General features: G+C 47.2%; 1 protein-coding gene across 2 annotated transcripts in view; it reads left to right on the plus strand.

The window, feature by feature from the left end:
* DOCK1 (dedicator of cytokinesis 1) overlaps positions 1 to 13,922 on the plus strand; it is a 540,207-nt gene that overhangs the window by 88,937 nt on the left and 437,348 nt on the right. The window contains exons 11-12 of one of the 2 annotated variants that reach the window (XM_025396230.1): positions 7,427 to 7,499; positions 10,928 to 11,070. In XM_025396230.1, coding sequence (XP_025252015.1) covers positions 7,427 to 7,499; positions 10,928 to 11,070 — 216 coding nt within the window. The remainder of the gene's footprint in view (positions 1 to 7,426; positions 7,500 to 10,927; positions 11,071 to 13,922) is intronic. The other variant, XM_025396231.1, reaches the window with a different exon arrangement.

The following is a 13,922-nucleotide window of genomic DNA, read 5'->3' on the forward strand; positions in this document are numbered from 1 at the left end:
CCTCCTGCCTCAGCTTCCTGAGTAACTGGGACCACAGGCGCGCCCCCTCATGCCCTGCTAACATTTTCATCTCATGACTTGAAAATTGCCCCTCTATTTGTCAGAGCCTGTAGCATCTTTTACATGTAATCTAGTGTTATATTTAATTACCTTTCATTTTCCAGGATTTTTTTTTTTCTTTTCCATCTTGATGGTAGTTTTAAGAAAATATTTAATTTTTGTCTCAGACATAATTGGCTCCATTTGAGCAATCAGAGACATCTTTGACAACACACGGAAGTCGCTCCTCTTTTCAACAGCAGACCTACAGATTCTCTGGTTATTAGATTACAAGATGGATTATGTCATAAGTGCCTACGAATGCGTAGTTGTATTTCTTAAAGATGAAATCTAGACCATAGGCTGACAGTTTTTACCTTCTTTTGATTAAAATTTTTGGAATTTAAAAATTTGGAATATTTTTCAGTTTTCATTGGGTTGACAGTCCATGAAGGTCTAGGTACTAATGGATGGAGAGGCTGATGGGCATGGGCTCAGCTGACACCACTGTGGCCTTTCACTGTTTCTTACATGCTCACTTACGCTTGCTTGGTGGGGTCTAGAGTTAGGTTGGGCCCCCCAGCTCCTGGAGTTCTCCATGAATTACGGAAGCCCAGGTTATTCACTGGGGCAAAGCGGGCAGCTGGGACATAGTTCCTTGTTTCTGGAGCCCCCACCTGTGTAGTGTTGGCTGAGACACTACATCTGGTCACTGGAGTTTGGATCCCTGGCTGTGCGGCCACCAGGGACTTCTGTCCCCTGATATCTGCTGACCACATGGACACCCCCTGTGGTCCCTGGTTCCTCCTGTTGGAACTGGTCTCTGGTTCCTTCCTTTCCTGTCTTGTGTCCCTGGCACCCACTGATATTGGGACTTCTGAAAGCCCACCTGGGGTCAAGTTCTAGCCTTGTCGTTTTGCTCGTGAATTCTCTGGAGTGTGGCTTCTTCTTGCTGCTCTGCTCTGACTGGCACATGGGGTGTTCCCCCTCACTTTGGGGTTGCAAAGAACCTGTGTGAACCTGCATGAACCTGCATGAACCTGTGTGAACCTATGTGAACCTCTGTGAACGTGTGTCAACCTGTGTGAATCTGCGTGAACCTGCATGAACCCGTGTGAACTTTTATAAACCTAAACCTGTGTGACCCTTTCTGAACCTGTGTGAACCTGCGTGACCCTGTGTGAACCTGCGTGAACTTGTGTGAACCTTTCTGAATCTGCGCGAACCTCTGTGAACATGCGTGAACCTGTGTGAACCTGCACGAACCTGTGTGAACCTGCGTGAACCTGCGTCAGCCTTTCTGAACCTGCATGAACCTGTGTGAACCTGTGTGAACCTGCGTGAACCTGTGTGAACCTTTCTGGAACCTGTGTGAACCTGTGTGAACCTCTGAACATGTGTGAACCTGTGTGAACCTGCGTGAACCTCTGTGAACATGCGTGAACCTGTGTGAACCTGCGTGAACCTCTGTGAACATGCGTGAACCTGTGTGAACCTGCGTGAACCTGTGTGAACCTGTGTGAACATGCGTGAACCTGTGTGAACCTGCATGAACCTGTGTGAACCTTTCTGAACCGGTGTGAACCTGCGTGAACCTGTGTGAACCTGTTTGAACCTGTGTGAACCTGCACGAACCTGTGTAAAGTGCTTCAGAGATACCCATAGGCGTTTGTTTTCCTCTGTGGGAAGATTTCAGGCCTGCAGCTGTTAATGTTGGGTTTCCAGGTTCTTTGAATTCTCTGTCCTTTCTGGTGTCACAGTTGCTCAGCAGTTGCTGGTTTGCCTGGCTTCATTGCATGCCCTGAGTGGGGATGTCATGTTCATGCCTCAGTCCCAAGCTCTGAGCACTGAGCCTTTGTGGCCTTTGTGCTCACTCCAGAGGGGCCAGCTTTCCTAGACGTGCTCAGTTGGTGTGTGTCTGTACATTGCAAGTAAGAATCTGGCTGGGCGCAGTGGCTCACACCTGTAATCCCAGCAATGTGGGAGGCTGAGGTGGGTGGATCACATGAGGTTGGGTGTTTGAGACCAGCCTGGCCAACATGGTAAAACCCCATCTCTACGAAAAATAAAACAATTATCCAGGCATGGTGCATGCCTGTAGTCCCAACTACTCAGGAGGCTAGGGAGAAGAGTTGCTTGAACCTGGGAGGCCGAGGTTGCAGTGAGCTAAAATTGTGTCACTGTACTCCAGCCTGGGGAACAGGGCGAGACTGTGTCTCTCTCTCTCTCTCTCTCTCACACACACACACACACACACACACAAAAAAAAAAAAAAAAAAAAAAAAAAAAGGCTGATGCAGTGGCTCCCACTTCTAATCCCAGAACTTTGGGAGGCTGAGGCAGGCTGATAACGAGGTTAGGAGTTCGGGACCAGCCTGGCCAGCATGGTGAAACCCTGTCTCTACTAAACATACAAAAAAGTTAATTGAGCATGGTGGCAGGTGCTGGTAATCCCAGCTACTCAGGAGGGAGGCAGGAGAATTGCTTGAACTGTTCCAATGAGCCAAGATCACGCCAGGGTGACAGGGCGAGACTCTGTCTCAAAAAAAAAAAAAAAAAAAAACGTAAAGACCTGATCATTCTGCTTGTGGAATTTCCAGTTTCCTACTAGAAACTCTTCTCTGAGACATTTCATTATGTAAATTCACTATTCACTATGTAAATTTTTGGCACAAAAAGTAAATATCTTAATGCAGTGGTTCTCAATCCTAACTGAATATGGGAAAAATTTTGCAAGCTTTCAGTAAAAATTCTTGGTCAGATGCTGCGGTTCATGCCTGTAATCCTAGCACTTGGGAGGCTGAGGCAGGCAGATCGCTTGAGCCCAGACATTCAAGACCAGCCTGACAACATGACGAAACCTTGTCTCTACTAAAAATTACCAAAGTTAGCTGGGTGCTTGGTGGCACTCACCTGTGGTCCCAGCTACTCGAGAGGCTGAGGTGGGAGGATCACCTGAACCCAGGGCAGTCCAGACTGCAAATAAGCCATGATTGTGCTATTGTACTCCAGCCTAGGCTACAGTCAGATCCTGTCCCCTGCAACCCCACTCCCAAAAAGAAAAAATTGTTGCACAGGCCCCACTCCTGTCCAGTTAAACCAGAATCTCTGCTTTAACCAAAATCACTTGTTTGTCACTATGGGCCACTCAGTGACTGGCAGTTTGCTGCCACCAGACCACCTGTCCCCTGCCCCCCCGCCCCGCCCCGCTTATCGCGTGGTGGCATTCAGCACATCTGGGGAATTTTTTTAAATAGGATTTGCTTCTAACTTATTCATTGTGTCGTCCAACCAGATGTTCTCTTTGTTACTGAGAAAGGACACTCGGTCGGGTGCAGTGGCTCACACCTGTAATCCCAGCACTTTGGGAGGCCAAAGTGGGCGGATTGCTTGAGTCCAGCAGTTTGAGACCAGCCTGGGCGATATGGTGAAACCCCATCTCTACCAAAAAAAAAACCACACACACACACACAAAGATTAGCCAGTCATGGTGGCTCATGCTTGGGGTGGTCAAGCCAGGAGGACTGCCTGAACTTGGGAGGTTGAGGTTGCTGTGATCTGTGATTGTACCACTGCACTCCAACCTAGGCGACAGAGCGAGACACTGTCTCAAAAAAAAAAAAAAGAAGGGATAGAAGGGATGCTTCCCACATCTAAGAAGGTTGATCAACATTTTGGTAATCGTATTCTGCCTGTTCGTATGCAACTTCAGTTTCCACATGCAAATTTAATTTTGAGGCTTTCTTCAGAATGACTTCTGCATGTCTGTGTCAGCAGAGTTCAGTTCCTCAAAATGAGAAAAGTGTTCATGGACCTTTAAGGCGACAGTTCTTAGTCTTTGGTTGAAAATAATGGGTCACGTTTCTGTTTTTTAACCTTTTTATAATGTAACCTTTTCTATCTTTTTCTAAAAGATCTTTTTCTATCTTTTTGTAAAAATCTTTTTCTATCTTTTTGTAAAAATAATGGAAATTTTATGGAAAAGTGTAGTTAAATAAATTATCCATAGTTTTACATAGCCGGGGTAGTACCTGATATTTATTCTGATATGTTTGTTTCCAAATTTTTTTTTCTGTGTGTGGCATATGATTTTTAAATACAATATCACATCCTACCATGTGTTCGTTTATTTACTGATGGATTTTCAATGTCTTTTTAGTCCCTTTTTTGCCATCTTAACCACTTTTAGGTGTGCAGTTTAGTAGTATGTTTGCATTGCGTATACTTTTATCTTTCTAACAAACCTAGCATTATCTTATGAACATGTCATTTTATTAAGTGTTATTCAAAAATTCGGCTTCTCAGTGTCTGCAGCCTGTAGCCCTGTGATTGCAGCAGGCCTTTGCTTTGGGCTCTGAGGGTATCTCAGCCTTGCGGTGTGGTAGCTATGCGGTGAGCATCCTGGGGCTTGAAGCATCCCACCCGTGCCTGTTTGCAGGGCAGCCTCTGCAGCAGAGTTGCTGACTCGCAGGGTGTGGGGGTCCATTTGCCGCGAGCAAGTCGTCCTGATGCAGCCCCACCAGCGGGACTGTGCCGTCAGCCCCTCTCCCTGCGAGACATTTCTCACCTCCCGCCTTCTGCTCTCCTGCCTTTGCTGGCCCTGTGCCTCCATCACTCTTGTCCTGACACCACTGCCTCCTTCCTTCTCCTGCCCTCTGAATTCCAGCATCACGTGGTGCCGTCTGTCTACCCGGCCTCTCCCTCACAGAGCTGCACTGACTTCAGCTGGACTCTGTCTTTTCACCATCCTCTTACCTGAATGTGGAGACCCTGGGCTGGCTGTTTGGGGGAGTTTTCCCCCCAAGACCTTTATTTCCTCCTTTGGTGTCAGGGACATCTTGTCCAAACTGCAGGGAGCACTCCCTCCACATGGGGCTGTGTGCGGGAGAGCAGGCAGGAGAGTGTCTGGGAAGCGCCATGAGCAGTGATGACTGGTGACGTCCAGGCCTTCTCCTCGAGGCTCAGGATGGGTGCGGGAAGCTCGATGAGCAGTGATGACTGGTGACGTCCAGGTGTTCTCCTCGAGGCTCAGGATGGGTGCGGGAAGCGCCATGAGCAGTGATGACTGGTGACGTCCAGGCCTTCTCCTCGAGGCTCAGGATGGGTGCGGGAAGCGCCATGAGCAGTGATGACTGGTGATGTCCAGGCGTTCTCCTTGAGGCTCAGGATGGGTGTGGGAAGCGCCATGAGCAGTGATGACTGGTGACGTCAGGGCGTTCTCCTCGAGGCTCAGGATGGGTGCGGGAAGCGCGATGAGCAGTGATGACTGGTGACGTCAGGGTGTTCTCCTCGAGGCTCAGGATGGGTGCGGGACTCGGGCTGTTTTCCACCTGTGGGTGCTCAGGCTCTGCTTGCGTTTCCTGCTTGTTTGCTGCCTTCCTGCACATGGTGCTGTGTTCCAGGGCTGGGCACTGGGGATGTGGCAAGGGAGTCCCATGGTCAGCCGGTGAGATGAGTCCCATGGCAGAGAGGGGCTCTGCAGGCACCCAGCAAGGCCACCCAGGACCAGCTGGCATGTGAGGGCTGGCCTGCCCGGGTCAGACCACCTTGGTTCTGGCTCATAGTGGGCTGCTGCCCAAATGAGTTAATGAAGGATGCTGAACTGGTGGTCTCAGGTGTCTTGGAAAAAGGTAAAAAGGTGGGTGCTTTCCATAGTCGCATGTGGTAAAGTCGCATGTGGGTCAGTCAACCCCAAGAGTGGTGGAAGCTGGTAAAGTCTTCCCCCAGGCCAGGTGAGGGCCGGTGTCCAGACCATGCATCTTCTGAGCAGCTGTCATTTGATGTTCCAAGGTATTTGGGATTCTTTGACCTGTATCTGCAAACACAGCTGTGGGCTCTTAGCTCTTTGAGTCCCCTTGGTTCAGTGGAGTGTGAGTGTCGTCCCTTAGGACACAATACTGAGGCCCGTGGGCTCCACCAGGCCAAGCAGGGGATGAGAATTCTGCTTTTTTGGTTCTACATGTCCCCCCCCCTTTTTGGAGGGTGGTGATGGTGATGGTAGAAAGGAAAAATCTCAATGTATGATTACTCGTGTATTGGACAAAGTATATTTAGACTCATCCTCTTACCTGAACATAGAGACCCTGGGCTACAGAGACCCTTCTGGGGAAGGGTCTTGTGCAAAGAAAATAAACAAGGCATCTTCCTCTCTTTTCTTAAGTCCGGTGTGGCGGTTGAGCAGTAGCAGAGACAGGGAAAGTGACCAGGGCCATCTGGGGTTATTCTTGGATTTTCTTGTTCTGTCATGACCAAGGGCAAAAGGAATTGTTTGAAAGGTAGACAGTGTGTCTGGGTTTACTCCTGAGTGTAATCAGGGGATGTCTTTTTAACACAAGAACATTGCAAAGGATATTAGCCTTTCTTGTGATGTTAGCAAGCCTGGACCTCCCAGGGGGATGTGTTTGTGAAGGCAGTTTAATAGTATTGAAAGAGTTTGGGTCTTGGAGACTTTGAGCATGCTTGTTCATGCCTGTCTTTGAGCCTCGGTTTCTCGTCAGTATGGTAGGTGACTCTGAGGATTTGCCTTGAAGTGTCCTCTTGTAAGAGCATCGACAGATACCAGCATGTGGTGGGTGCTTGGGAAATGGTAGCTACTTGTTTGCTTGATTGTTTGGGGGAATGCACTAACGTGAGGCTTCAGAACAGTGCTGGCCAGCATGGTAACCACTGGTCACATGTGACTAGTTAAATTTAAATTAAATGAATCAAGTAAAAGTAAGTTTTCAATTCCTCCATCATGCTTTCTACATTTTTATTTTTTTCTTTTGTTTTGTGGCAGGTTCTCTGTCATTCAGGCTGGAGGGCAGTGGTGTGAATTCTGCTCACTGCAACCTCCACCTCCTGGGCCCAAGCAAGTCTCCCATCTCAGCCTCCTGAGTAGCTGGGACTATGGGTGCACACCACTATGCCTGGATAATTTTTGTATTTTTTGTAGAGATAGGGGTTTTGTCATGTTGCCCAGGCTGGTCTCGAACTCCTGGGCTCAAGCAATCTGCTCACCTTGGTCTCCCAAAGTGCTAGGATTACAGATGTGAGCCACTGCGCCCGGCCTGTGCTTTCACATTTTTGTTACTCATTGTTATGGAACATTTTCCATCATCACAGAAAGTTCTATTGGACAGGGCAGCTCTAGGGTGACAGTTGGATAATAGGCAAAGGAAATTATTAAATGGAACTCTGCCATTTGAGCCCCACTTCCATTTGGGCCAGCGTTTTCTGATAACTTAATTTGTCTTTCAAGCATGGAAATAATTTAGACTTGACGATAAGAAAACAGCTTTTGCTGTTGTTTGCTAGAAGATATTCTGATGTTCCTTTGTTTGTTTGTTTGTGTTCTGTGATTATAGCATTTAAGCCAAAACAATGTCTGTTCTCTTTTTGTCTCCAGTGATGGATGTAACAGATATAATAAATGGAAAAGTAGACGACGAAGATAAGCAGCATTTCATTCCCTTTCAGCCGTAAGTATGGAGCAATTCAAGTACTTAGCCAGATATAATGTGGAAAACATAGGCTTGTAATAGTTATCTTTATAATTAAATAGATAAACCTAAGTAAGAATTGATTATTTTATAATTATGAAAAACCTCTTTAGTCACTGCTGTAAGTACATGGAATTTTTTTGTAGCTGTAAGAATCCTGGGTCAAAGTTTGTTTATGGTCCTGGAAGTAGAAGATTTTACCTGCCTGACCATGTAGAAGGCACAGAATTATGACTCTTCTCTGAGCCTGAACGTTTCTTTACATAATTGATTTATTCTAGTAGCTATTTGTAGTTTCAAAGCACAATACTTCCAAATTCATCATAGAAGGTTGCTGTGTTTAAAATAGAAAACCAAACAAAATTATGATGAATTATTTTAAAGCGGGAAATAATGCTTCAAAGCATAGAATCATGCTGCTGATTTTTGTTTCTTGGTTTTTGCTTAGAGTGGAGCATATCTGTGCTCGTTTTTCGGCTTTCTCTAGTTCTGACTTGAAGTCTTTAAAGAGGCATGGAAGCTGAGAAAAAGCTCTTGGAGGAGATTCATTAAATTGATTATCTGATTTGTGGGTAGGACCCAGGGAACTGGTGGAAAGAATTGGCATTTATTTCCCTCGTGTGGAAGCAAGAGTGTACCCAGATGATGGTCGTTGGCCACTTAAGGGCACTCCTGCTCCTCACAGAGGAGGAGAGAAAAGGAATCCAAATGGTTGAGGTGAATTGTAAGAGACGGCTTCCTCCTGGGTGTGGGGTTGGGGGGCGATGTTAGGGGAGAGTGCGTGGTAAGGGAAGTGGCAGCCCCCTGCCATAGTGCTCTGCAGTTTTACTTTTCCCTCATTTCTCTTCTTAATCGATTTCAGACTTGAAACACATTTTTAGATTTTAGAAATGTTCCTGTTTTCAGCTGTTGGCTGAAGGGTTTCGGAGGTGGGTAGTAATTGGGTGGCTGAAGGAGTCCTGTCCTTGGGGGTCTGGAGATGTGAGGTTGGCTTCCCTCTGCCCCATGCATCCTTGGTGATGGACCACCGCACTCAACCCCACCCGACTCCTCTGGGACTTGAGTGCCACTGGCTAGGACAGGAAGAGTATGACTTTCTTTGCAGGCAGGCGATCTGGTCAGGTGGCACCCTAAAGCTTTTTGTACAGCTCAGTAGGAGATTTTGCTGTCTTCCTGTCATAAGAATAACAGCAAACCCTGTGTTATTGAACTGGGAGTCAGGGTTAAGTTATATGTATCTCACCATGCACCACTAGAGGCAGAGGTCTCTTTGTGGCTTAAATGCTTTAGGTTTACTCTCCTGTCCAGTGTGGTAACCAGTAGCTCCATGTGGCTATTTAAAATACTTAAAATGAGCTGGGCACAGTGGCTCACGCCTGTAATCCCAGCACTTTGGGAGGTTGAGGCAGGAGGATCACCTGAGGGTCAGGAGTTCGAGACCAGCCTGGCCAACATGGCAAAACCCCATAACTACTAAAAATACAAAAAATAGTCGGGTGTGGTGGCAGGCGCCTATAATCCCAGCTACTTGGGAGACTGAGGCAGGAGAATCGCTTGAACCCGGGAGGCAGAGGTTGCAATGAGCCGAGATCACGCCACAGAACTCCAGCCTGGGTGACAGAGGGAGATTCCGTCTCAAAAATAATAATTAGAATGAAGTAGCATTAAACATTGAGTTCTTCGGTCACATTGGTCCTGTTTCAAGTGTTCAGCAGGAGAGGAGGCCAGCGGCACCGTCCTGGGCCGTACGTACACAGCACGTCTCCACCACTGCAGAAAGCTCTGCTGGATAATGTTGTTTTGTAGTCCCACCCAGTGAGGAGAGTTTATAAAAGGAACGCAGTGCTGCAGAATCTGGAAGTTTCCTTAGCAAACAAGGGGAACAGTATCGTGGAACATGGGCAGATATTGAGGTCATAAATAAAATACACCTTTGTAAAATTATAATATTAAATTGCCTCATTCTCTCGTGAGAAATAATGCAGCCCCTACTGTTTTGAATGCTGTATTATGTATTAGACCTCAGAGGTTCTTGATGCCCAGATGTACCACTAAGTTGAAATTACCTGTTGCCTGCTAGTGTCCTCTGTGAAAAGTCAAAAAAAAAAAAAAAAAAGGAAAGAAAAATCCCAAAACAAACAAACCCAACTTGAGGGATTGTTTGAAAAGTTAGGGAGGTTATTAGCTTTAGATTCACTGATTTTCACAGAACATGTTATGAGTTGTCTGAGACTGCCTGTGCTTTGCTGCCATCTTTTTCTATCTTGTAGTGGAATGTCCACTGGGAAAATACATTATTCCATGTGTACCTCTTATGTAATTTGTGACTCCGTGCTCCATTAAAGGAAGACTAATAGATGAATATTTGCAGTGTTAGAAACAAAAGAACAGCATGATTTTTAATAGCAAAATAAGCAATGAAACCAGTTCTTTGGGAAATGTCATGCTAATGAAACCGTTTTTTGCTCATTAAAACTGATTTATTATCTCACAGGGTTGGTTTTAGGGAAGGAAGCACATTGCACATCTCCCTTCCTCCCTGTCTTTTTTAACTTGGTGAAGTAAATGACAACAGTCTTCAGTTCCCTTGAGTCTTGTGGCTCCAGTGATGGATAGCACTGTCCTTGTTCCCAGGATTGATTTTAAACATTATGGCCATGCTGTCTATTTTCTTGTTCATTTCATAGCGCACTTTGCTGTGCTACATGGTATTTCTATTTGGGCATATGCTACCTGTTTTCAGCTAGTCTCTTGTATAGCACAGCATCTGTGACAGGCTCCTGATTCACGGACCCTGAAAATATGAGTGGTCTGTGTTCATAATGGCGCCACACATGAGAATAGGTCATGGTGTTCTCCAAACATGGTGCCATTCTTCTCACATGTAGTCATTTTAGGGACTATTGTGTACATAGTCCAAGACAGTAGAGTAGAAAGCCTTTGCAAGCAGTTACGTTCCAGGGACCTTTTTTTTTAATCTCGATTTTGTGTTTCCCTTTAGATCATCTGCCCCTTGACCTATGCTATGTTCAGAATTATTGAAATTGGAGGAATGGCCATAAACATTCTTTGGGATTAAATGCCTTTCACCCATGTGGCTTTCAGACAAGCTCCTTTTTTTAAACACAAGCGTCTGATGGAGACGCAGTGGAGGCCTGGTGCACGTTTATTTCCTGGGGAGAGGGTTGCCCTCGTTTGCTCTGTTCCCTCTCATGGTTCAGCATTTTCCTGATCAATGCTTTTCCCTGTTTCTCTTGTCACCTCTCCCATCCTTTGTCGTGCGTTGACTCATGATGCCTCCCTCTCACACTCGGTGACGATGATCTCTTATGTTCCCTTGTTACCGTGACCCATGGGTCTCTGTGCCCCTTTGTCTCCTGTGGTCTTGGTCGTCCCGTGCCCTCCAGGCTCGCGTTGGACGACGCCATTCGACACAAGCCGCTGAACATGTCATCCCGTTTTTCACCCAGGGTGGCAGGGGAGAATGACTTCCTTCAGACTGTTATAAACAAAGTCATCGCTGCCAAAGAAGTCAACCACAAGGGGCAGGGTACGTATTTTCCTATTTTGTTTCCATCAGTGTGTATTTGCATGCGTTTGGGACAGTGCTGTCTGGGTTGCGTTTTAGTTTGATGTTGATCATGATGGTGTGAAGATGGTGGCGGTGACAGTGGTCCTGGTGGAGAATGTGTGTGACGGTCGCCCCCATGTACGGTGCATGACGGTTTTCTGTCCCATCACCTTTGTGAACATTGCTGAGAGCCCACTCCTGGATGGAGAGTGGGGTCGGATTAGATGTTCAGAGGAACGTGCAGGCGGTAGGCGTAACTCCCCTCTGCCCATGTTGTGTGCTAATCACTGCCTGTTCTGGGGCTCCCCTGCTGGTCTCCCTAAGAAGGTGACTTCATTTGTGCAGACTTGCTCCCCTGAGTTCTGTCATTTAAGTGATTTCTCCTCCCCTACCCCCCCGCCTCACACTCACCGTTTTTAATCCTGCACTGAAAACACGTTCCCGAGCAGCTGACCTGCTGCTGGCAGAAGGAATGAATCAATCACCTTGGGCTGGTGACAGTTGGCACTTGGCTGGCCAGGAGGGCTGCCAGGAAACAACTGTGACTGAGGCCCCGCCTCCAGCCCAAGGGGAAGTCACCTTCAGAACTTGACCGTCTCACTCCCTGATCCGTGCAGACTGCCCGTAAACGCAGTAGAGCTTAGGCGAACAGACCTGCTTCATCGTCCAGCTACCTTATGTCACTAGACTTTTAAAAAACAATTACCTTGATTCATTTCCCACTGTTCTAAAGGAGAATGTGAATTGAGCCTGAAGAATGTTATAGAGAATGAGCCTTCCTAGGGCTCTGCAGGGACCTCCAGCTTTCCTCTGGCGTGAACTACCCCCGTCTCTGGCAAACAGTAGCAGGACAAAGACCCCAACCCAGAACATTAATGAGATGCGGCCTCTGCAGACAGAGCAATTTTCAGCTGACCCAGGACCCATCTTCTCCTGAATTAACAGCCCTCCCTATTTGCACTTTAATTGAAAACCATAGGGAGGTCCAATTAGGGCTGTTTAGATTGGAGTCACTCTCCCGCTGGGGACACCATGCAAAGGTTGCCAGCCGATCCTTCAGTGCTTCGAGCTGGGGCTGCCCTGGGATCTCCAGTTTCTTTTGCAGTCATCAGAGTTTTGATAAACTTTTATTAGAGTCATTCAGGGAGAGTGGAGTTTGGTATCAGGCCAGCAGGAAATCGCTGGGAAAGAGGACCCGAAGCCTGCCGCTGCCAGGCTCACTGGTGTGTGGCCAAGATCTTTGAAGCCAGAGGACCTTGGGCTGATGCCCAGGGGTCCAGTTCCTTCAGCTTCTGGGGGGAGTGGGCATTTCCAAGTCACAGTGAGAACCGAGGGACAAGAACAGTGATAGGGGATCACAGGTGACTTCCTAAATCAGAATGGCCTTAGGCAACGTGACTAGTGCTTGTTTACCTCGAACCTGAATTTTCTCCAGGGCCCACTGGTGGGTGGAATTCAGGTCAGAGGTGAGCAATGTGGCCAGCGAGTGCAGCCGCACAGATCAGCCGCGGGGACGGCAGGGCGCTGCCCACCAGAGCTCATTTTATCACCAGCAGCCCAGGCTTAACCTGATCCTTGCTTGTCTGTCAAGTGACTGTTAGCGGTCCCAGGAGCGGAAGGGACATGGAAGAGATGCTCATCTTCAGAGAGAGCCGCTGGATTTTTTCACCCCTCTGTCCACATGGGCCTCCTGTCTCTTGAGCTTACCACTTGGCCTTGGCCGATTTTTGGTTTATGCCAACATGTTTCCTCTTTACAATAGACAAAATCCTGAATATTTAATCCAAATTATTCTGAACCTAGAGGTGTGGGACATTTTATGTGGACAGTGAGTTCATGAAGACTCCAGACATCTGGTTCTATTGTTTGAGATAGAATGTATGCTAATCCTCTTTGTTTTTAGTTATTCTGGGTAAGCAAATGTCAACGCCAAATGCACTTTTTTTCTCCTGTGAGAAAGCATTCAAAACACAGGGTAATCAGGAACATTTAATTTCCATTTTTAAAGTGTGTGGTAATAAATTTAATTGTGTCACTAATGCATTAGTTTATGTATTAAGATATTTGAGCAGGCTGGCATTTCTGAGAAAGGGTTTGAAATGCAGGATTTCTAATATTAAATGTTAGGTGTTCCATCCTCATGTCTTAACCTTTGACCTCTGTGAATGACCTCACCACATCCTGCAGTCCTTCAAAGAGCATCTTTCTGTTAGATTTATTTTGTGGACATTCATTCTCCAGGGAGGCTTTTGGACTCAGACTCCTGAGATTTGAGAAACTCTTAGCTGCATCCTGGTGTCCAGGGAAGACCAGCTCCCCGTCAGCCACGGTGCCGATTCCTCAGGCTCTTCTATGAGGGTTTGGGCTTTGGTTTGCTCTCCTGGAGGCCAGGGCCAGGGGTTAGGGTGAGGAAGTGCCTGGCCCTTTGCAGATCTGTCTGCTTACCTATTCTGCAGGTCTGGAGCTGCTGTTAGCTCAGGGTGCTTTTGTGTGAATTAGAAAAAGGGGCCTCATCGGCCAGGCGTGGTGGCTCACGCCTGTAATCCCAGCACTTTGGGAGGCCGAGACGGGCGGATCACGAGGTCAGGAGATCGAGACCATCCTGGCTAACACGGTGAAACCCCGTCTCTACTAAAAATACAAAAAAATTAGCCAGGCGTGGTGGCAGGCACCTGTAGTCCCAGCTACTCAGGAGGCTGAGGCAGGAGAATGGCATGAACCCGGGAGGCGGAGCTTGTAGTGAGCCGAGGTGGCGCCACTGCACTCCAGCCTGGGCAACAGAGCAAGACTCTGTCTCAAAAAAAAAAAAGAAAAAAAAAAAAAAAGAAAAA

The sequence above is a fragment of the Theropithecus gelada genome, chromosome 9 (assembly GCF_003255815.1).
Source record: "Theropithecus gelada isolate Dixy chromosome 9, Tgel_1.0, whole genome shotgun sequence".
Classification (NCBI taxonomy): Eukaryota; Metazoa; Chordata; class Mammalia; order Primates; family Cercopithecidae; genus Theropithecus; species Theropithecus gelada.